Below are 24,469 nucleotides of genomic sequence, written 5' to 3'. Positions count from 1 at the left end.
ACTCAATGATGACTGGATATTTCTGTTGTCTTTGCGTTTATGTAAATAATTGTCCTTCTTTACTGTGTCTGAACTAAATTTATTTTATTAAATTTATTTTATTACAAACAACTTCAGACCTAAAAAAATATGGATGAGTTTATTTGTATTACACTTTTTTAAAAACAGACAGTTACAACTTGTTTGGATAAAACGTGCGTTAATAAGTGCACATATCCCAATGTACAAACACACAGGCCAACACACTTATGTTCCTTCATACATATCAGGGGTAGGCAACTCCAGGCCTCGAGTGCTGGTGTCCTGCAGGTTTTAGATGTGTACTTGAGCCAACACAGCTGATTCAAATAGCTAAATTACCTCCTCAACATGTCTTGAATTTCTCCAGAGGCCCGGTAATCAACTAATCATCTGATTCAGGCGTGTTGACCCAGGGTGTTATCTAAAACATGCAGGATACCAGCACTTGAGGCCTGGAGTTGCCTACCCATACAACAACATAAGCCAGGTGAGGGCTTTGCAGCCTATAAATGATGAAAAGAGTGGGGTAAACATGCACAAGGTGTGGCGGTGACAGAGAACAGATAGCAATATGTGATTCATTTCACTCTGGAAGAGCTTTGTAGGTCACAAGTGCTTTTGCCTTTGCTCTAAAGCAGGGGTGTCCAACTCCAAGCCTCAAGGTCAGCTGTGTTGGATCAAGGACACATCTAAAACCTGCAGGATACCGGCAGGATACCGGCCCTGGAGTTGGACACCCCTGATCTAAAGCATTAACTATGCGACACACCAACCAACATACGTGACAAAAATGTTAAACTGCCAAAGCAAAAACAGGAAGGAAGCAACACTTTGTGTACCATACAGCAACTGCCTTCTACAAGTTGAGTCAAATCCTCAAAGAGACAAAAATCAGAACTCAAAATCACAAAAAAGTTTTTATTGATCTAAAAACAACAACAAACACCAGTCAAGGACTTGGGCTTGCCAAGAGCTAACATACTAGTCCAATTTCCCAGCTCTGTTGCATACTGTACTTTTTGTCTTGTAAGTTGCCAAAACATTTGGAAAATATTTACATTTTCGTTACATATCTCAGTTATGGGTGGCTGCAGCTCGGGTGGTGGAGAAGATCATCTATATATTGTAAGGTCACTGGATCAATCCCTGACTCCTCTTTCTGTATCAAAGTCTCCTCGGGCAATATTCTGAACCCCAAGGTACCTGTGATATGTGTGCTGAGGTCTAGATAAAAGCCCTGCATGAATCTGTATGTGAATGGGTGAATGAAAACTTGTACTAGAAAGTGCTTTGGGGGCTTTTGGGGGGTAATTTTAGCACATGTTTTAAATGACTGTGAAAGTCAAGGATAAATGTAGTTACAGAAACAAAAGAAGGAAACTTTTTAATTAATTTGTCTTCTTTCGGTAACATGGGATACAGGATTGCTCTTTAGAGTGACACCTTCAATCTAATTGGGCAATAATGGAAAAATACAAAATATATAAAAGAGGGCTGACTTTTGGTGTAGCCGTCATGCTACTCTTCCTTTTCCAGACTAAATATGTTTTGGTAACAGGGTTGCACATGTGGTGTGGGACACAACTTGCAGTATAATTTCCGTTCTTTAAAATATGTTGATGTTAAACAACAGTTTAATAGCTATCAGAGACATGCCAACAAAATCAAAACGAAAAAATTGGATTTATAAATGTTATATTCGAATACTGCAACCATTTGAACTACTGTCAAACCTGTTGGCCATCAGTGTTGGTCAAGTTACTTGAAAAAAGTAATCAGTAACTAATTACTGATTACTTCCCCCCAAAAGTAATCCCATTACTTTACTGATTACTTATTTTCAAAAGTAACTAATTACTTAGTTACTTAGTTACTTTTTAAAAACACGATTTACAACCTGAATAGGTGATAAAGCGATAGATCGTTCAGCCCAATTCTACTTTTTCTGCATAATCCATCATACAAAATGTAATCAAATGGAAAAGTCTCTTTTTAAAACTTGTTTTATTAGTTTTAATCTTTTAACTTTATGCATCAAGCAAAAATTTAATTATATGTAACATTCTCTGACTGGAAGAAATTTGTTTAACATTTAAACCTATTTTCTGCACATTCAGCACATAAAATAAAATATTTTTTTGTGTTTACACTCACTCTTTCAAATAGATGCAAGTGAAACACAGCAGAAACACAGCATGCTCATACTCTCTCCCGCACTCAATATATTATCCATTGTTGATCTGCACACAGCTGTTGTCACAAACATTGCACTCGCTTATGTCATTGTCATGAGACATTCTCAAAAAAAAAATCATGGTTTTAGTAACGCAGTAACGCAGCGTTCCTACGGGAAAGTAACGGTAATCTAATTACCGTTTTTGCAATAGTAATCTCTTACTTTACTCGTTACCTGAAAAAAGTAATCTGATTACAGTAACGCGTTACTGCCCATCTCTGTTGGCCATTGCACTACATCTCACAAGCAGCTCTGTTTATAGATTTAAATATTTGTCCTATCTTATTATTTTATTCCCTTGTCCTTTATCTTTCTTAATTCTTCTTTATAATAAGGTGCTCAGCGGTATTTGGATTTTTCTCTATATTCTATACGTGAAGCTGTAGAATGGCCCAAGTACTGTTATCTGTCTTATGCATTAAAGGATACTTAAACGACACTTTTCATTTTATTTATCTCAAATATTTCATGATCAGTCCACCTGAACGCTCTTTCCCCGCCATTTTGGAAGCTGTCGGAGCTTCCGTCAATGTGAGGAGGAAGTGAGTGAAAAGAGAAAACGGAGCAATCGAGCGGAGCGGCCGAAGCGGGCGAGCCAGGGCTAAAAAACATCACTCAACTCGTCTTGACTACCCGGGCTAACTTTAGCTACATGTGCTGAGGTCGAGGGGGGAAACTGATCTCACCTGCAACCATGCCGACAGTTACTTTACCGCCGAAAGAGAACGCTCTCTTCAAGAGGATCCTGGTGAGTTGGTTTTTAAGGTGCTGCACAGCGACGGCAGCCGAGTTTGGAGCTCTGTTGGCGGCAGTCCGGCTCTTACCGGAGCTCTCCGGCTGGTAGCGCTTAGCCTGTTAGCAAAATGGCATCATTGAATGGGGTTAGCTCGGCTAGCCCGGCCCCTGATGTGCGCTGTCACTGCGGTACAAAGCCAAAATGGTTGTTCATGACTTTTGATGTTATTCCGATATATGCTTCCAGTGTGGTTACATTGCACTACAAACATTTGGATTTTGGATTAAATTGTCGGTATTTGTGGTTCATTTGCGACAGGCCTTAGCACTGGGAAAAGCACGTTAATGCTCCTTTCAGCGACAGCTAACCCGTTAGCCGTGTGTGCTGCTGAATTAGCTTGCACTTACTTAGCTTCTCACTCAGTTTTGTGAATGTTGTGACATTTTAGTTCCTGGCTGCGTGCATAGCTGCTGTCTTCTTAGCCGGATTGTGTTTAGTTGGTCAGATGTGTGCCATCTGACAAAGTAACGTGCTTGCAGGCCACCTGGCGTTACTTAATCGGCGAACTCTACCGAGCTAGATATCTTGGTATGTGAGGCACTAAACAAATGTCAGTAGCAATCTCTGAGTTGTGGGGGCCTGCAGGCTCCGTCATGATGAACCTTAGAGGCTAGCATAGGCCGACGTAGATGTGTATGATGTGTGAAAGCCACTGGAAGTCCGGGGAGTACCGGTGTGGCCGTGTCAGCAAATCTGTAGCCGCCCCAGGCCTGCTGAGCTACTGATCCATCCTTTCCTTTCTCCCGTGTTGCTGGGTTGTTCATGCCCTATCTGCGGGCAGTTTTACGTGGGCCACACGTGTGGCTGAACAAGCGTGAGTTAAGGATTGTCACAGTATTTTTCAGGAAGTGCGGTTAACTTTCTGTGCGCTGCATGCCAAACTAGTCCCCCCTCCCTCTGCCACCATGCCTGGTGCTTGGCGGTGTGTACCACTAAACAGTGCTGCATGGGCATCTAGCAACGCACTTTCCAGGAACTGTGGGGACTTGTGGGCAGTGAGCACTTCAGCGTCACAAACTGGATCTGATAAACATCATTGTTTTAAAAGGCAGGGGCTCAGCTGGGACTTAGCGGCTCTTTATCTGAGTATTGGCAGTCCCTATAGCTCTGCCACAGAAAACAAACCTGTGTGACCTGCACCTGAACTTGAGACTTTAGTGGTTGTACGTGTTGCATTCCTCAGTGGGAGTTTAGCCTTTCATGGAACTGGTGATAATCGGTTGACATTACATACTTTCCATATTTTAAAAAAAATGTAGAAGTTGTGCAAAAACTCTTAATTTAGGTAACTAGTAGTATAAATACTTGGATCTTTCTTAAGGTAGGAAATAGTTAACAGAAAATCTTCCACCAACAAACTCAGTGTTTGCTTGTTAACTTTGATGTCATGAGCCAGGTCCAAATTCACCTTCATTACCCAAAAGAAAACAAACACTCAGGCACTGCAGAGAGTTACAAACAATCCGGTTTCTTTCTTCTCCAATAAAATTATCCGTGCGTCTTTAACACTCTGACCTCCATAAAAAGAGGATTTATGTTTAGGTTAAATACAATGTTCTGACTTAATTATTTGCAAAGGAAAAGAATACATAGCTCCGCTATAATACTTGGATTTAATTTAAGACTGAAACTGACCAAACTTCAGCCAAGAGACTGAAGTTTGGTGAGATGATCCCATCCGCCAGACGAAGTTCAGTCATTGATATTGTGTGATCTGGATAACTTGCTATGAAAAAGTCCTGCTCCCCAACGGAAGTCTTAGTTGGTCCAACATTGATTCTATTCTAAAATGTTCAATTGTTTGCTTTTTAAATGATGCTAATAAAAGGCAGAAGAGGCCTAAAACGAGGAGCTCAGCCTGATTTTAAAAGAGAGATAGCGAGACAGTAAGAGCCTCATCCAGCACAGTAGATGCTTGATTTAGCAACAGCAGTTACGTCATCACATAACAAGTAGAAACATTCTTGTTATACTTTGTGCAGTCCTGAATTGCTTTTCAGTTTGAGTGGTCTTTAATTTTGTACAATCTCTGTAAACATTTCACATACTGCGAACGTCATTTTAACAAAAACTCTATAATAGAACCAGGTGAACTTTACGTCTTCTTCAGAGTTAACAAGGACTTTGAAATCATTTGGTGGAGTTGTAGAAAATGAAATTACTATTATTACTCTTCCTGCCGCAGAGATGTGATGCAAGCTTTGTCCCCCTCTGGCTATAGCCAGGAGCAGACCACACCTCTCTTTATTATTGCTTTCCCAGAGTGAATTCCCAAGTGCATTATTGGAAGTTGGCAGTCATCTGCTTTTGATTGACAGTTGAGGTGGATACGTTTCCATTTTGTGGTTTCAGGATTCACAAACACGCTGCTCTCCTCCTGCCTCACCTACCAGTGGGCCCTGTACCAGTAATCTTAATGTAATAGTGGTTTTCATCAGCTGTCCTGTTAATGCTTTTGAATTTGCAGGGCAGTGCAATCCATCTAACAAGTGCATCACAGGAAGGAGAAAAAAAAAGCAGTGGCAAGCACATGTATTTGTTGTACTATCTATGCTGTTATAACTTATCTGCACTTTTCAGGTCTATAAACTGCTGTGTGTGTTGTCCTGTGATGCATTCAGCCACGAGACTTGTGGATAAAAGGGTTTCTAGGGTTGTCAAACTAAGGGGAGATGCTCTTACAGCTCTTCTTGCTCTGTCCTCCAATTACATGATATGTAGGTCACAAATCAAGTATATATTTAGATTAATGCCCCATTAATTCATTAAGTTTATAGTGTTCTGTGAGATTCATAGTAGGGCTGGGCCATATCATACCGTTCACGGTAATACCGGTATAATGTTGGGCAACGATAAGAAAATGAAATACCGTGATAGAATATGGGTAAAACGCGCATGCGCAGTGCCTTTGTTTTCATACGCACATGGCGGAAAAAGCATGGCGGTGGCGGAGAATGAGAAGAGCGAAAGCGGATCGTTAAATGAAACGGATGAACCAGAACTGGTTTGTAAAAATGTTGCAACTTCAGTGGTGTGGAACTGGTTTAGCTTTCGTCCGTCAGATACACAACAAAGCACTATTTTTGGTAGCGCATGCTAGCGGGCCGTCGTTATTACCATGTTTTTTGGAAAATACGGCACACTTAAAATCAATCCTTTGATTTTTCTGAAAATCGACAGTGCCCCTTATAATCCCGTGTGCCTTATGTATGAATTCTGGTTGTGTTTACTGACCTCGAAACGATTTTATGTGGTACACGGCGCTCGAGAATTTGTCAAATGCTTTAGTACGACTTTGCTAAGCTAGGAACCCGCACCGCTTGATGGATTGTTGGAGCATTACGGCTATCGTAGGCGGGATCCTCGCGGAGTGATACGTACTGTGCTTCAACATAATATTACCGTATTGTGTGTGTATAACCTCTTTTTAAGTTTTGCGGTTATTATACATGGTTATGCTCAGTATATGTCGGCCAGTTTCCACTGGAAATGCCTTTTGGTTAAACTGTCAGCAAGGAATTTGCATTTGCACTGTTACATTTTTATATCGCTTTAATGCACATAGAAAACAGCTGCTTGATGGTTTTGTTTTGGGGTTTTTTTTGCACTAATAAAGTGGTGGAGTTGTAAAGTATTTTGTCTAGTGTCAGTTATATTGTTATCGCAAATTTTCAAATGTATATGGTGATAAATATTTTTGGTCATATCGCCCTAATTCATAGTAAAATCTCCCTCAAATTTTTGCCCTATATGAAATAAAAGTGTGTGGTGACCAGCTTCATCCATCATCTTTAAACGAGCGAAAACAGAAGGAGGGCGTTTATGTCTGTTGATTTGATTTGAAATTGGAGCAGAGACATTTGTATATCTCCACCGGGGATTTGTGAAAGACATGGCTGTGTGTGGTGAAGAGCTGAGTAAAAACCTGGGAGACATTTCACATGTATTTAAAAAAAAAAAAAAAAAAAGACTGAACAATTAGAGCATGAAGAAAGTAAAGAGCGAGGCAAATTGTTTCAGCTGTTCAGCTGATATCATCCAATAATTTTTCACTAATTACATCAGGCTAAATTAATAATAGTTGTTTGTGAGCAACATGGAGTTCAACCAACTGCTGAACTTTAAACTTTGTCTAAGGCTCTTTGGCTTTATTATAGGTAATATTTTGAGTTTAAAGGAAAGATTAAGTTTTAGCGGGATTACTAATGATTGGTGTTTTTTCTGAGGGCTCTGTCTGTGATGATAAAGTGAGTTCACACCCCAGCACTGAGTGAGAAGTCACTACTGACATGAACTCCTGTGAGTTGGGCCTTCATTTTCACGTCCTCCGTTCCACCATGATTTTGATCTGAAATAATCAAACTATGCATTGAAATGTCTAATCGAAATCTAGCATTGGCGCTGGGGACTTCTTGCAGCGATCTGTGCAGCTTAGAGCTGAGACTGACTGACTTCTCTGGTGGTGGCAGAGTATTCTTGATAAGCACAGCTGATGGTCTTAATGCTTCTAAATTTATATGAAGCACACACGGTATTATCTCAGAGGACTGATTACTTATTGTCTGTGTCAACGGATCATAATCATTTAAAAATGAATCATTTAAAATGTAGTTTTATATAGAAAGGACTGAGAGAACCAGCAGACACAGTTTAAAAGTGACTCAGTGTACTTTACATTTTACCGGTGTGCACTTCTCATTGATTAATACCCTCTTGAGTCTGGCATTGGCCTAATGCATTCTTGATATTATTTCTCTAAATACATACCAAACATTGTGTTCTTCACTCTGGCTTGTGTTACATGCGTCTTCCTTCTCTTTTGGGTTTCCAGGGAAGAGAAATCATAACTTCCACTCCAGTTTCACTTGGAGGAAACTTTGGGAATTTTCCTAGAGGGACAGTTAGCTCTTATGAAAAGACAATGTAGAGCACAAGACGCTGTCATTTGGATTTGTTGTTCTGCAATTAAACCAGCATTGCTGATTTATTAGTAATTGACGAGACAATATTTAGCATCTCATTTAGACTTGCAGTAAAAACACAACATATGTTAGAATATTGAATTAAATAAAGCTTGGCTTCAGTTTTTTGCATTGTACACGTATTGTGGCAGGAAAGCGGTCATTCAGAACTCAGACTGCAGACCAGATCTGCCTCTTTTACATGACCTGATAATGAGAGATGGTGCACTGTTGATCCTTAAATAAAACTGCAGTAAAACAAATGAAGGCAGGATCCACACGGGTGTGTTTCAGGCTTCAGTGCTCTCGCTTACTGTTCACTTTAAGTAGGGTTGTGTCATGTATTGTCAAACTGAATTTCGGATCCTGTGCTCGGACAACGAAAGTCAACAGAATTTCAACTTTGAGTGCCAGTGGAAGCATGAGCATTTCATATCATGTTCATTTAAAGTCTCCTGTGCCTTTATCTTAAATCAAGAGAGTGATGTTGGGTAATCATCACGTTGATCATTGCGGTGAATAAACAGGTTGTTAAAGAACAAAGTTACTCACAGGCAGGAGTATCGGAACAGCTGAGACGCATTTTCTCTAAACACAGTCTCTGTGGCTTTCAAACCCAAAAACGCGGTGCACCAAAATTGGTCCACCAAAAGTATCGGGTCCCCTAACACAAAAAAGAGCAATATAGTGAAAGCTGTTAAGTGCCAGAAGGATTGCCGTGATTTATACATCAGGGAAACCAAACAACCTCTGGCTAAGCCGATGGCACAACATAGAAGAGCTACCTCGTCAAGCCAGGACTCTGCAGTCTATTTACACCTACAGGCCAGTGGACACTCTTTCAATGATGGGGATGTACACATCCTGGACAGGGAGGAACGCTGGTTTGAGCGCGGAGTCAAGGAGGCCTAGTTTCACTCATTATGCAAATGTACCGTTTATTAGGTTGAGGAAACCTGCAGTCAGCGGAGACTGAAGAGTCACTTGGATGAGCAATGAAATGTTTCTCCCTCTGAAAATGCTACGTCCAGATGAACAGAATCAACTTTTGGGATTTCCTTACCGGAGTGATTGAGCATGCATCAGGACAGATGCATGACATTCTGTAACCTTGAACACAGTTTGAGTGTCCTCTGTGTGGCAGCACAGACAAAAAAGTGGAGCTGCATATGTGCACATCTGCACACAGATGAAGAGAGTAGCGAGACATCAGGTGGTTTATTTAATTTCCACTTCCAGCACGAAGAGTAAGTAATGCATACAGATCCACAACAAGCACGCTGCCATATATGGGCTCATTTACATGGTCTCAGTATACCTTAATGAAAACAAACCTGAACTCATATTTATGCAGGATTACCTTGAAGACTGTCTTACAGTCATGAACAGCTATTCTTTTGTTCCAGAGTACAATAAGAAGATGGAGCCTTACACTCCAGCCGCAGGCAGGACCTGAGCCTCTTTCTTTCTGTCCTCCAGCTCCACATCTCAGCTGGTGGTGTAACTGTCCCCATAGTTCAACAGTGGATTGCTTAATTTCGTAACCAACCTTGGCACCCATATGTGATGTTGACGTCATCTCTGGGTTTTTTGTTTTTTTTTTCACTGTTGGTGGAGCTGCTGGTGGTACAACGCAATGCCATCTGCCAGCTTAACTCTTCCTGCCTCCCTCACAAACACAGTCTCCTCTGACCACCAGCTTAAAAACAGGGGGGGGTTATTGCTGACTGAGCATCTGCTTGCTTATTGGAAATTTAGAACCAGTGTAGCTAGTTTTTAATATTTTTGGAAGGAAATCGTAGATGCTCAGAACTATGTCTGATATGTTTCGCTGCAGTAATACAGGGAGACTGTGGTAGTTTATGACTACAACTTTTAAGTGTTGACTGACCAAAAATCTGTTGTTCAAGGTGTTTAAATGTGCAGTGCACACAGTGCTGGGCAGCATGACCACACATTTGTATCTTTTCAGGCTTTTCCTGGCTCAGACGGGTAGTATGTAGTAGATGGCAGTAAATGCAAATTGAACTGCAATGAGCTTGTGTTATTTATCACTATTATTCAACTGATTAAAGTCAATTCCTACATTATAAAGCACTGAAAGCATCGCTGTCAGTATTAAACGGGTGTTACAGGGTAAGGATAAACAGCTGTACAGTTGGATTTGTGAATTAAAAAGTAAAATTTTTTTAGAGTCCTTGTTGATTTTTCTTATCTGAAAGGAATTTTTAAATGTATGGCAACTGGTGAACTGTCCTTTTGAAGTTTGCATGCTATGATATCATCTTTGCACTGAATAGTGCTGCAGCAGCTATGTTTTTGGCCCGTTTTCTATTTCCAGAAGGTTGGCTTTTTTTCTTATTTTTTTAAATAATAAAAGACCATCAGTATACCCACTTAAATAGAAGCTTTAGCCTCATGTGACTTCAAACTTTCTCTCCGATTGGTCATTTAACTTGTGATTATAGTCAAACTCAGACAGTTTTATTGTGTGGACTTTATCAGCGAAGAGAAGCAGGCTAACAGTGACTTTGAAGTAAAGACTGGTTTACTTTAGTCATAATAGCCTTTACAACGGCTTTGTTTTGAAATTAGCTGCATTAAAATGCGTGCAAAGAAAACAGGAGAGAAGTTTTGCTGTGGACTAGAAAAGTATACTGGTTTTCCTGTTGTTGTGGGGACGGTTTGGTTTCTCTGATACTTGGAATGGGTGATACGGACCTGCACCGGTGCTTGAACAACGCAAAGGCACGTGTCACGAGTATCGGCAGGCCTGTAATGTACTACTGATAAAGCCACCGGGAGAATCTGGCTGTAACTGACAGCGTTTCCTGACGAGCGTTCGGACTGCGGGCGATAAAAGTCTAAAACACTGCAGCTTAGCCAGCTGAGCCGGCGTGTGTGTAAAATATAGCAGCTGTAGATAAGAGGAGAGTTGAGTGCTGGAAGTTGGACATTATACTTCATGTTTATGTGCTGCATGTTCAATCGCTGTCTGATTAAGCACATTTGCATTTTAAATTACTCAAAAAAAATTCTCACGATTTTTCTTTGGCGTTAATTAAAACGGCTTTGGGGACGGCGCCAGAAGTTTCTGTTTAGGGGGGGAAAAGGAACGTGCATATGATTAGGTCCAAGAATCTTAATCACAATTATTTTGGGCGACACTGATTACTTGCAGACTTTGGAAAAAATGTGTTATTATACTTTAATAAAACAGAACGCGTCTTAGCAATGTTGAAAAATCCATTTCCTAGATGAAGTCAGTTGGTAGTAAATAGATGCAAAAGCAGAACGAGCAGAGACCCAGAACACGGGCTTGACCCGCTGACCTGTTTAAAAGTCACTTTGGCCTAAAGCGATTTCTCTGTCCTTCCTCTCACAGCGATGTTACGAACACAAACAATACAGAAATGGGCTCAAGTTCTGCAAACAAATCCTGTCCAACCCCAAGTTTGCTGAGCATGGAGGTAAGCAGCAAAAATGTAGCTGTACGGAGAATTTTTCTTTTTCTCTTAAATGTATTTTTCACCATCTACTGCATCCTTTTCTTGCTGCAGAGACCCTGGCAATGAAGGGCTTGACCCTGAACTGTTTGGGGAAGAAGGAGGAGGCATACGACCTGGTGAGGAGAGGCCTGCGCAATGACCTCAAGAGCCATGTCTGTATCCTTCTAGACAGCACTGCATCCTCTGGGTTAAGCAGCTGTCGCTTTGAACTATTAGCAGTGTCTTTTTGCAGGATGGTTGAAGTGTGTGTTTGTGGGATGCTGAAAGGACCTTGAGGTGCCTCACATTGTGTAGAAGAGCTCTGCTCTCAGTGGAGCACTGTCAGCACATTCTCTCTGCTGTTCTCTTGCAGAGAGTGAAGTCTGTGCACGTTGCTGGTGGATGAGGTCTATCTGAACCTAAACCCTGCCTGAAGTCAAGACAGAGCAGCTCCCTGCAGATACACTGCTATCTCTTTAGCTTCCACAGTAAGTCAGTATCCAGGGCATGTTTCCGTCCCTCAGAGGGCATGCTTTGGGGCACGTATGCAAAAAAAAAAGTGTTCTTTTAAAATAGCACTTTAGGATTTTAAATCACGGCGTTACGCGTTGCATAAGCTCAGAATTATGATTGGTAGTTCATTTAGATCATTGCTTTGTCATTAATCAGTTTTTAGAATAATCATGTTCAGCCACATTGGAGATGAAGCCTGAACAGCCTCAGCAACAGTATCCTGTTTTATGGATTTATCTCTTACTAGCCTTTTAGATTTGCCTCTCCCTGCTTTAGTTTCTGTGGTGCTGGATAAAAACTTCATCAAAACACTGTTTACACAGAATTTGGACTTGGCAGCACAGCAGCTTGTGCTAGTAGTTTTTACTTTGTGTTCGACCCACATTGAACACAGCGTTGAGATGATTTTTGAACAGCATGAACAGCTTCATAGTTAGCTACTGTTGGAGGTAATAGCCTCTTTTTTCCCCCCCTTTGTTTGCGCAGGAGGAACTGTAGAAGCCATAATTGTTACAACTCTATTTAAGGATCTTTTTTTAGCTCCTGGAGAAGGATAGGAAATTTCCCAGTATTCAGAGACCTTTGAGTGTAGGTTACAGTTACTGGTCCAGCTCCTAATGTTCATGGATTGTTGGGACACATGAATACAGCACCAGAAGCAGCCATTAAAAACACAGCTTTTAAAGTTGTTTTTCTAAACTAAAAGTATTAAAGTAGCTTAAATATAATTTTGTTGTGTGTCTCAATGTAGATCATTCAGTGCAGCCTGTTTTATTAAATCCTCACACTTAAATTTTTGTGGGTAAAATTGGTTAAAGATAACAGCAGTTTAATAAGATGCACTTTATCTTATGCGAGGTCCATGTGGGCCCAGCAGTGTGGCTGTTGGACTACAGAAAGGGTAAGAAGAAGAATAACAATTACTCTTCACAGTTTAAGCCAGAAGTGCTTGTATGTCGAAGGTGCTTCAAACTTGGGACAAAGTTTTTATTTTTACATTTGAGCAACATCTATAAACACAACCAAACACTTCTCATTTAGTCTCCCTGTTGATTTTAAACTGATATACATGTAATTACTCGTACAAAGTCTACTTTCACTATCGTGTCAACATTCTTGTAAATGTAGATATTCTGATGGAACAAAACAAGGACACAGAAATCACCAGTGAACGTTTTAAATGAATCAGACGAAATGAAACATGGTGGCATCACAGTGGCTCCCACCACGCAGCAACACAATGAAGAGGATGACACAGGGCTGCAAGTAAAGGAAAGACCACATGATGCATAACTAGTGTTTAGCTATTACAAGGCTTCAGAGTTCATATAACAGAAAATGCAGGAAGGTGCCTCGTTCCTGAGAAGTGAGCACTTCTGAGATCCTTTTGCTCTGAAAGCAGCTTTTTAAAAGATCACATCATTTCAGTTCAACCACAAGAGAAGAGGTCCATTGAACCCCTCTACCCTTTTCTGTACTTCATTTGATAGCATCATACAAATTGTGCATCTTCCTTAACTGGCCTTGCGTACCAGGCTGGCATGTGTACGGTTTACTCCAGCGCTCGGACAAGAAGTACGATGAGGCCATCAAGTGTTACCGCAACGCTCTCAAGTGGGACAAGGACAACCTGCAGATCCTCCGAGACCTGTCCCTGCTGCAGATCCAGATGAGGGACCTGGAGGGCTACAGGGTGAGTCAGAGGGGGGATTGTGTCTCTTTAAATAGTAATTGAGAGATGTTGCATGTTCTTAATCAAAAGCTGGGAGGTTTTGATGTTTGGCCACAGGAGATAAACCCTGTTGGCAGAGGCATGTTTTAAAAAATCAGTAAACTTTTTATAAAGGAAAACAAAACCAGTCCTCAGTTAGTGGGGAAAGAACTTTCCTGAAGAGAAGCACACACTTCCATCTGTCGCCCTGCCTCATCCAGGACGCAGTATGGCTCTGAATTAGAGAGGACTGGGCGAATCAGCATCCAGATATCAGGTTGCAGTCAGTCTTCACAATGTAGAACAGCTCTCCTGGGATTTAGATGCTTTTATAGTGAGAGGTATGAAATGGCAAGAGGAAAGTCTGGCTGAAAGGATTAAAAAATATGGATGAGGGGACAGGGATGGGCTCCCACTCGGAGTGTATTAGGTGTTAATTTTAGTTCTCCCTGAGCCAGCTAGCAACATCCTGGTGTCACTACCATGAGTCAGCACAATCCCTTTCTCTTTGTTTATCTTCCCAGCACTGCCTCAGGTTTGAGAAAATGTGGGCTTATAGGGAACGTCTTATTTTTCCACCTGATATCAAATGAACTCAATGCTGGCACATTGTCTTTCTCCAGGAGACACGGTACCAGCTGCTGCAGCTGCGTCCAGCCCAGCGGGCCTCCTGGATCGGCTATGCCATCGCCTATCATCTCCTGGAAGACTATGAGATGGCAGCAAAGATCATTGAGGAATTCAGGAAAACACAACAGGTTAGACACAGCGACAGTTTCGCATTTCTCTTACCCGAACCAGGAGATGACTTTCAGTTGTTGTCAGTGTTGTCACCCTGTCGTGCAGCTGGCCTGAATTTCAGTTTGAATTTCAGTGACCTCAGCGCCAAGGTCAGAGGTCACACTTTCTGACAGTATTGTGAATGCAAGAGCTCGAAAAGGAAGTCACCTTGGACTTTGACATTCATACCATACGTGCATCTGCTAGGAGGCTGAGGGGGATGCACTGGAGGCCGCTGATGTTGCAGTTTTAAATAGAGTGGCCACTTGCTCACATCAGTAGCACCTTCTGCCAGTGGGATGCAGTGTAAATGAAACAAACACAGACTATTCAGTCGAGACTCTGCAGCTGTGCAGAGGCCAGTACTGCAAACACAGACCAGGCACCTATTTTAGAGTGTTTCAGAGCTGCCACAGCTGGAGTCGGTGCGTTAGATTTCAGTACAAGCTCTGGCCAAGATTATTTGCTTGTGGCGTTGTTGATGCTTTAGCTTTCCACCTGCTGCGGCGAAAACAGAACACAAAGACAAAGAACTTTAACGCTGTTCACTGCAGCTGCTGTTTGTGCTGCTCATTTGCACTTTTTTCTCCTCCTTTGTGGTGAACCTTCCTGTCATTCAATCAGCACACACTGATTTGGCTACACCCTGTTGGCTTTTTAAAGCACTGCACCGGAGTCGTCGCCATAGTTTCTGCGTTGGCCACATTCCTGCAGTGTTTGTTTCTACGCAGCAGGGGCGGTACGCAGACACACACCAGTGTGGACCAATAACTCCTGCTGCATGGAAAGTTTGTGCAAGGGAGAACCCCTGCTACTAAAGAAGCTTGGTTATGAACTATTTTGTGTACTACAGGCACCATGCACTGCTCCACGCTTTGATGAGTAACAGGCTTACTCGTATTCGTGACGCTATAGGTGTCTGACTCGCTGATTTACAGTGAGCGCTTTGTAGCTTTGCAGCCGGTGGGTGTTTCTTCTGTCGTCTCTGCATTGGTCACAACAGCAGTAGAGCTCACTCGCTTTCACTCTGGCGTGCTCCTGATAAGACCAGCCTGCTTCCTGTCTTTGTGCCATCTGTGTAATACAGTGAGCTGGTGTGACCGTGCACACACACACTGAATAATTCAGAGTTTCCTGAAAAGCACAGCGGCTCCTGGAGGTTTTCAGTCATGCGTGCCTGGTACAAAATGTTACTGACACTCAGAGTGGTCTGTTCTTTGTCTGGTCTGTTCAGACGTCTCCGGACAAAGTGGACTACGAGTACAGCGAGCTGCTGCTCTACCAGAACCAGGTGCTGAGAGAAGCAGGTTTGCACAAGGAGGCCCTCGAGCATCTGTCCAACTACGAGAAGCAGATCTGCGATAAACTGGCAGTGGAGGAGACGCGAGGTGGGTGACTGCAGAGTCTCTCTGTTAATCCTTGGAAGTGCAAACATCTTTACCAAAGTAACACCAAACAAGCAAAACTTTATTTAAAGAGCACATTTCATTCACAGTGGCGGAGATGGTGTTAATGGTGTGGTAAAACCTGCTGCCACTAGGGGGAGCAGTGATGCCAGCAGTAATCTGGCATAATGCAGGAGCTGCGGGAGAGAAAGGCAAACAAGCTTCAATAAGTCATGTAGAAAACTTTTCTGAGGCTGATTTAATTTTTCTATCTCTGACACTCCTGTGAGCAGAAGTTTGTTGGGTTTTTTTGTTTTGTTTTTGCTGGCAGCCATGATTTTTCTTGGCTTGTTATCTCGATTTAACAGTGTTTGCGCTCCTGTTTCTGTAGGAGAGTTACTGTTGAAGCTGGAGCGTCTGGATGAAGCAACAGAAGTCTACCGCCGTCTGCTGGAGAGGAACCCAGAGAACTGGTCCTATTATCACGGCCTGGAGAAGGCCCTCAAACCAAGTATGACACCAGTCTTGTCACCGCTGACTTCTAAAACATCCAAATCGGCGGTGAAGCTAAATCCTGAATTCCTCTCGATTTTTATTTATTTTATTTTCAGGTACTGTAGAGGAGAGATACAAAATCTTTGAAGAAGCCTGGGAGAAATTTCCCAAAGGGCTGGTGCCTCGCCGCCTACCCCTCAACTTCCTTTCTGGTATGCAGCTCATTTCTCCGCTAAATCAGACAGAATAAAGCCAGTGTTCATTTATATTTCTAAAACACCCTTTAGCTCTAGTCATAATTTGGGCCTGTAATTAGTTTAGTTTTAGTTTATATTTAGTTGACTAAATATCATAAGATTATCGTAGACTAAATCTGAAGTTGATTCAGTGACTAAAATATAAAGAGGTTGGTTGTTTTGTTCCAAAATAGTTTGCAAAGCTTCGTATTTTCATCTCATTTTTAGTGATGAAAGTGTAAGTACATTTCATCATAGCTTTTGTCCTCGTATGTTAGTTTTTGTTTAGTTATCGGCTTTTTCCATCAGGGAAAAAAAGTTTGTTAATGAAAACTGACCAAAATTATTAGTCAACGAAATTAACAATCAATCAAACTACAGAGTAAAGATTAATTTTCTTTTGCTTTGTCTTTTTGTTTTTCTCTGAAGGTGACAAGTTCAGAGAGTGTCTGGACAGGTATCTGAGGATGAACTTCAGTAAAGGCTGCCCGCCCGTCTTCACCACGCTCAAATCGCTGTACAACGACAAAGAAAAGGTGACGGCACACCTGCTGACTGATCTAAAATTAAATCACAGTCACAGCCTCGGACCAAAAGAGTCTTGAAGAGGCTCAATTCCATTTAAAATAAATAAATAAAAAAATTGGAATAGCTTTGCATGAGTTCAAAATTATCCCTTATTATCTTATCCTGGGCCTCAGTGAAGCCCCTCAGCTCATCCTCTGTATAAAACGTATGAAATTAGCATCCACCGTTGTAAGAAATATTTATGAAGAATAAGTCACTGTATTAACTGCACGATTCTGAAAATCCCCTTTGCGTCACGCTTCATATTTACTTTGTCCTCCTTTCCTTTTAGGTGGCAATTATAGAGGAACTGGTGGTCGGCTATGAAACCTCATTAAAAAGCTGCCGAATGTTCAACCAGAACGGTGAGAGAAACATTTCAGCATCCTAGCAAACCAGACGAAGTTAAACCAGCTGTAAGTTTTTGTGTAGCTGTTGCAGTCGTTTGGTTACAACCCTAACGAGCGTCTGCTTCTGCTGTTCCAGATGACGGTAAGGAGGAGCCTCCAACCACATTGCTCTGGGTGCAGTACTTCCTGGCACAGCACTATGACATGATCGGCCAGCAGACACTGGCTCTAGAATATATCAACACGGCCATCGAGAGCACGCCCACGCTCATCGAGCTCTTCCTCATCAAAGCCAAGATTTACAAGGTGGCGCGCGTGTCTGATTTGTATGATTGTTTACTATTTTAGACGCGTAGTTCTTCTGCGGTGGTGTTCTCGACTGACCTTTTTCGCTCCTGCAGCATGCTGGCAACATCAAAGAGGCTGCCCAGTGGATGGATGAGGCCCAGGCTCTGGACACCGCTGACAGATTCATCAACTCCAAGTGTGCCAAGTACATGCTGAAGGCGACCATGATCAAAGAGGCCGAGGAAATGTGCTCCAAGTTCACCCGGGTGAGAGAAATTGTGCAGAGTGACAGCTGACCAACCGATGAGGACTTTTAAAAATGTCAAAACAAAATGCTGGCAAATGATGATGAGTACAATCAGTACTCATCATAATGAGTACTTTCTATCTTTAGATCTCTGATAGAGTGATGGAGAGATAGATTCCCACTTTTCGTACAAGCTCTAGTGATTAATGACAAAGTAATTGACTGTGATCAATCGCAGCGGCCTATTTCCCAACATTGTTTTAAAGTGGAGGGTGAGCCATACACAAAAACATCTCCATAGTCAAGCACACGCAGAATTGTGGACTTTAAAATAATCCTACATTAGCAGGATTCTAGCTATTCTAATGTTCTTGACCAGTTAACTTGATAACCCTCTTTAAAGTATCTCTGGTAAGCATTTATAAGACTCATGGAAGGTTTTAATGCAGACCATAGGCTCAACACTGTTAGTTCACCTCATCAATAGCATTCAGTTAAGAATGGATCCCCATGGAACACGTACAGTAGTGGTCAGACTGCCAGTGCTCATGTCTATATGTCTCATGTTTCTGCAGGAGGGAGCATCAGCAGTGGAGAACCTGAACGAGATGCAGTGTATGTGGTTCCAGACTGAGTGCGCGCTCGCCTACAAAGCCATGAACAAGTTTGGAGAAGCCCTGAAGAAGTGCCACGAGATCGAGAGGGTGAGGCTTTTCTGACGGGATTTAAACTCGGTGCGAAAGTACACGCTCCCTAACCGCCCACAAAGTCTTTCTGGGTGTTAAAATTGTTCCTTTTTTACTCTCTTTAATCTCATCAGCATTTTGTGGAGATCACGGACGATCAGTTTGATTTCCACACTTACTGCATGAGGAAGATGACGCTACGCTCATATGTGGACCTGCTGAAGCTGGAGGATGTGCTCCGGATGCACCCGTTCTACTACAAGGCAGCAATCACGGCCATCCAGATCTACCTGAGCCTCCATGACAATCCGCTGACGGATGACAGCAAAGAGCTGCAGGCGGACACTGGTGAGAGACGCACAGTGAAGATCCAGCTCTGAGTCAACGAGGCTCTTATCAAGGGAAGGCCTTCACTGACCGTCCTTTTTGTCTTCATTTCTCTAGCAAACCTATCGGACAAAGAGCTGAAAAAGCTGAGGAACAAGCAGCGAAGAGCCCAGAAGAAGGCCCAGCTGGAGGAAGAGAAGAAGAACGCGGAGAAGGAAAAGCAACTCAAGAACCAGAAAAAGAAGAAGGAGGATGATGACGAGGAGATCGGAGGGCCCAAAGAAGAGCTCATTCCTGACAAGCTGGTGAAGGTCAGTGGCCGATACGTGAAGTATTAAGGTCTTTTTATCAGTTTTTAGGACTCGAGTTTTACTTTGTTTTGCACATTTGCTTTTACAGGTAGAAAATCCACTGGAAGAAGCCATCAAGTTCCTGACGCCTCTCAAGCACCTGGTCAAAGACAAGATTGACACCCACCTACTGGCCTTTGAGATCTACTTCAGGAAAGGTTGGCGCGCACACGTTATCATGTGTTTTTTACTCCGCCAGTATCGTCTTCGTCCCCATTTCTGCCTCACACGTTTACTGTGTTCTCCTTTCAGAAAAATACCTGTTGATGCTCCAGTCAGTGAAGAGAGCTTTGGCAATCGACCCCGACCATCCGTGGCTGCACCAGTGTCTCGTACGCTTCTTTAAAGGAGGTATGAGAGGATTCATTATTTAACTACCAGCACATGCTCCTAAGCGCTCGGTTTTAATTGCCTCTCTATGCTGTTGCTCTTCTTCTTTCCTCTGCCTCCACCTCATCCTTACATAATCCTTTTTCTCTGTTCCCTCTTTGCAGTTTCAGAGAGCAAGGAGCTTCCAGAGGTGGTCAGGACGGTGCTGAAGCAGGAGATCACCCGGCTGTTCGGAGACAGCAACGCTAAGAGCTTCAACCAGGCCTACCTCACCAAGCACTCCAGCTCCATACCACACAGACTGGCTGGTAAGTCTCTGTGACCCTCACTTCTAATACTTTGGTACTTAATGCAACAACAGTTCAATTGACACTTAAGAGCAGTACTCATGAAAACATTTAAGGTTATTTGACATGACCTGGGGGCCGTTTCTTCCATTGTTGCAAATGTTTTTTGCTTGAATGTCACTCCGTTTGTTTGTTTTCCCCCCTTCTTAATTCATCTTTGCACCCAACGATCCCCTAAAATGTAATTTTTCAAGCCCTGTCCACAGGGCTTTGTAGCTGCCGGGTGGTCACTAGCAGACATTTCAGGTTCATGTTGCCTAGGTAACCCTCAGACTCATTTACCGCCTCCTCCTATGTCAGTCAGAGGTGTCCTCCCTCTGAATACTAGTTCATTCAAATGTTTTGGAGCTAGAAAAGTTGGTACCTACTTACTAGTACTCTATTTCAATTTTAAGCAAGCCAGGTTTTTTTGGGGGGGGGGGGGGGTTGTTGCTGCTCGTTGGTCTCATTGGTCCCATTGTGGAAACTTTGCACCTAAAGACTGATAGATGAGCACAGACGTTGGGCAACCTGTTCTACCTTAGTGAAGGCACTGATTCACATCATGCATGCCCTTGCCTCTTACCTTAATATTAATCACCTTACTAAACTCCCGACTCCAACCTCGGCCCTAACATGAAACCCAAAACAGAGACTTACCCCTGGAACATGCCTTTAAAGGTTTGTGGACCAGCTTCACGCTGCAGAAACATTTCTGCGATGGATTGATCTTAAAATGTAGAATTATTAAAAACACACTTTCTCTCAGACTCACCTTCTCTCTCCCGCCTGTAGCTGCGAAGATGATGGTGTATCTGGACTCCTCGATGCAAACGAAAGCAGCAGAACTGGCCGGTGCACTGGATGAGTCCCTGAACAACAGAACCATACAGGTACGTATTGGCATCATGTAAGAAGACGGGAGGGAAGCAAAGAAACAGTTACGACTATTCTTATGCTAAACACACACTGGATTCTCTGCTGTTGTGGAATAAAAGTTAGTCTATCAGGTCCTCATGGCTCAGATGCTGAGAGTATCCGTCTCTCTTGGATCAACCTGAAAAAGGGCTGGAGCAGAACAAACGAGTTTCTTCAGTGAAGTGAAACCAGCCAGACAGGTTTTCCTAAAAAGTTGGTCAAAGGACCGACTGCAATCGAGAAGTTGCGACAAAAACTGTGGTAACCAATAACATCAGGAAGTACAGCAGTTCCTTTTGAGTTGGGATTGTGACAGACTGTGATAAACTGTCCACTCCTCCCTGCCTGAACGTAGCTTCTTTTAACCTTTGTCCTCTCGTCTTCAGATCTGCACGGAGGTCCTCGACTGTCTTCGCAGCGGCGCCCTGGGCGACTGTAAGGAGCACGCAGAGTCGTACCGCGCCGAGTGCCACAAGCTTTATCCCTACACGTTAGCTTTCATGCCCCCCGGATACGAGGAGAACACCAAGATTGCCAACGGAGACGTTTCCACGGAAACGGAGGAGCTAGCCAACGAGATGTGAGCACGGCAGTACAGCAGCGGATGAGAAAAGGAACTGGGCCGAGCACGGAGCCTTGTGGTACGCCTGTGGCAGCCATTTTTGTAGAGCCGGACACAGGAAGCGAAAAATGGGTGTTTCGTCCTCAGGCTCAGCTCAGCTCTGACCTGGCTCGGCTCGGCTCTCTCCCACATGGGTGAAAATCAGGACTCTGTGTGTGCGTGCGTGTGTGCGTGTGTGCGTGTGTGGAGGGCGTGTTTGTGTGCGTGCATGTGTGCGGTTGTGTATTTGTTGGAAACAGAAGGAGGAGGGAGGGGAAGAAGAAGATAAGTGTCCATTTTACTTTTTTAAAACAGAGCTGGCAATGCTGAACATGAAAATAAAGAATCGGGAGAAACTGAGCGCTGGTTTTCCTCTGATTAATAACAATAACGCCAACCACTCGGGCGTGACTCCCAACACGTTGCATACTCTGCTCCTCTTATTTTAAAATAAAAGCTAATCTAAATGAATATGGGACACGGCTGTCGGTGACGGGCGGGGGATGGGGGGGACTGAGCGGAGCGGATCTGATCTCTGACATGTCCGCAGGAAGCCGAACGGGAAGAGTTACCTGAAACGGACACTGAGGACGACCACAGGTGTTTCTGTATCTGCTGTGACGCTCACTCAAGTAAAACGCCAGAGAAAGCCGCCTCGCACGTCGAACAGCTTCCCCCCTAAAAAAGTGCTTCCCTCGCAGTTCCAGGTCCAACATGGGAACACGTAACCCTCTGTCCTCGTGGAGCACCTCGTAGCACAGAATAAAAACTGTAAAGATTGTGTGATGCGTTCTGTTTCAACTACACAGCTACTCTTAACTTTTCTATATAGCTCTGAGAGAGATGGATAGACCTAAGCAATACCACAGACACTCTTACCGATGATAATCATTTCAGGATCTGGTTGAAGCGGTTACACGGAGCCTCCGGGCGGTCACTTTTATTTATGCAGCACATTTAGTAACAGGAGTTTGGCCCCGGGTGCTTTCCAGACGAGGCAGAGTCACTTGTGTTGTTGCTCTTTAGAAATGGTTTTATCTGCATGATGTACAGAGACTCTTTCGGTGAAGGCGTTTATGAGCCTGTAGTGCTTTCAGAGGGATCTTCTTCTCTGCTAACTTTGAAAGTCTGAAGTCAACATCCACTGCCCCCCCTTTGCCAAAATGATAAGACACGAACAAAGGCGAGTAAACGTACAAACATCTGGAAGCTGTTTTACTTCTGTACCACCCCCACATCTTGTTTTTCTTCCCCTTCTTCCTCTGATTTTGGTTCTAATGTGAAAGATGAAATCTGAGATGGTGATGTATGATATCTCTGGATTTTTGTATTAAAACCAACAGGAAAAAAAATGCTTGTTAGCCTCCCTGAGCTGCCCGTGTTTTCTTTGCAGGGGTTAGGTAAAGCTTTCGCGAGGACCAGGTTTTACCTGCTGTTTCAAACAAACTAACCTTGAGTGGAAGTGGGTTACGAAGCCCTCTGACACCGATGCGGGCTTAGTAACCAGACGTCAAGAATGTGCAGCACCTGTTTTGTGTGAGCTGGAGGAAAATCCACACGCCTGCAAAAAATTTTGTTCTGTGTGATTATTTCAGGAGGACTGTTTCACCAATAAAATAAAATGAAATGGCTTTCACGATTTTTCAAATGGTGCTTCATAGTGTCAAGTGTTAAAAATCCCAATAATAATAAAAAAAGATGAGTGGGAACATTTCAAATCAGAGTAGGAAGAGTTTCCTGTCGGTGATCTTAATGCAGCAGCCTTTATGAGAAAGGACAGGGCATCTCAGTCTCTACCTTAGACAGAATAATGGACGAATACAATATAAACATTTCATTCACAGAAAATTCAAGCGCAAACTCGACCGTGAAGAAGTCTGTGGACTCATGTGGCCTTTAGAAAAACTGCAGTTGTTGTTACTGCTGTGTTGGCTTGATTATCCAACACCAGGGGTTTCCCTTTTGTGTCAGCACTACCTCTTTATTTAGAGACAGTTCAGTGGTAACAAAGGAGATTTCGTACCCGTCACAAAGTAGGAAGGTGCAGGGTTTTTCCTGCACTTTAACCAAACAGGTTTGGCCTCGTACCAAATGGAATTCACCAGGACTGTGGTTTAAAAAACAAAACTGTTTGGCCAGTTCTTATTTTTTAAAAGCTGGTTTTAAGTTACTGAGTTTAAAGTACTTCTTTATCAAATGGCCAAAAATAACAGAACAATGCACAGACTTCTGTCAGATAACAGACTTTTATGCTTCCTCTCTGTGCTGATCAGTGCTTACGTGTTGTAGGGAAAATCCCAGAATTAGGTCCTGGTACTTTATATCGGAGCCTTTCCCTGCTCACACAGGCATGATCACACTGTGTGCTTTAAAGGCTTTGCCCCCGTATTTGACAGAAATTTGTGCATTCACTTATTTTCAGTAAATCCTGCCTAACAAAACGGGATAAATCATTTTATAGCCACGCTGGTGACTTCCCCTGCTTGGGTAGTCTAAAATGTTTTATTTTGAAACCGCTTATAAAGTTCAAGGTCAGTGGAGCCCACTCCAACTGTCAGAGGGCAGGCGGCGCTGGCCAGTACAGAGAGAAAGTTCATTTAAAATCACCAAATAGCCTAATATCCTTCACGAGCACACAGAGAACATTGAAAACCTGAACCTGAGATCCTCTTGGTGTGTGATGGCAGTGCTCCCTACTGTAACAATAAAGATGATGGTAAAAGTATATCTGGTTACTAAGAGCTGAAAACCTTATTTTAGGGGAGGAAAAAACAATCAGTATTTTTTTTTTTTTTAATCATGTTTGATTGTTAATCTAAGCATGCAGTTTTTGGTTATTTATGAGTGAAAACCTGGT

General features: G+C 42.8%; 1 protein-coding gene across 1 annotated transcript; it reads left to right on the top strand.

Annotated features, from left to right (window-relative positions):
• The first annotated feature begins 2,774 nt into the window (after positions 1-2,774).
• Positions 2,775-21,714, top strand: naa15b (N-alpha-acetyltransferase 15, NatA auxiliary subunit b). The gene is made up of 20 exons (XM_084930316.1): positions 2,775-3,005; positions 11,400-11,484; positions 11,575-11,679; positions 13,551-13,708; positions 14,350-14,484; positions 15,741-15,894; positions 16,283-16,402; positions 16,503-16,598; positions 17,052-17,158; positions 17,482-17,554; positions 17,676-17,845; positions 17,941-18,093; positions 18,650-18,778; positions 18,895-19,108; positions 19,205-19,398; positions 19,487-19,595; positions 19,690-19,788; positions 19,932-20,075; positions 20,889-20,986; positions 21,398-21,714. The coding sequence occupies exons 1-20, from the start codon at positions 2,952-2,954 to the stop codon at positions 21,593-21,595; spliced, it is 2,595 nt and encodes an 864-aa protein (XP_084786442.1). The 5' UTR covers positions 2,775-2,951; the 3' UTR covers positions 21,596-21,714.
• Positions 21,715-24,469: the final 2,755 nt, after the last annotated feature.

Source organism: Perissodus microlepis, chromosome 6 (genome assembly GCF_051167445.1).
Source record: "Perissodus microlepis isolate ML-2025 ecotype Zambia chromosome 6, ASM5116744v1, whole genome shotgun sequence".
In the NCBI taxonomy this organism is placed as follows: domain Eukaryota; kingdom Metazoa; phylum Chordata; class Actinopteri; order Cichliformes; family Cichlidae; genus Perissodus; species Perissodus microlepis.
Note: the sequence above shows the minus strand (reverse complement) of the source record. Positions and strands in the feature narration are given on the sequence as shown.

Coding starts and splice junctions, on each gene's coding strand:
- naa15b (XM_084930316.1), top strand. CDS start 2,952: ATGCCGACAGTTACTTTACCGCCGAAAGAGAACGCTCTCTTCAAGAGG. Junction 17,159..17,481: donor TGTACAACGACAAAGAAAAG/GTGACGGCACAC, acceptor CTTTCCTTTTAG/GTGGCAATTATAGAGGAACT. Junction 18,094..18,649: donor TGTGCTCCAAGTTCACCCGG/GTGAGAGAAATT, acceptor ATGTTTCTGCAG/GAGGGAGCATCAGCAGTGGA.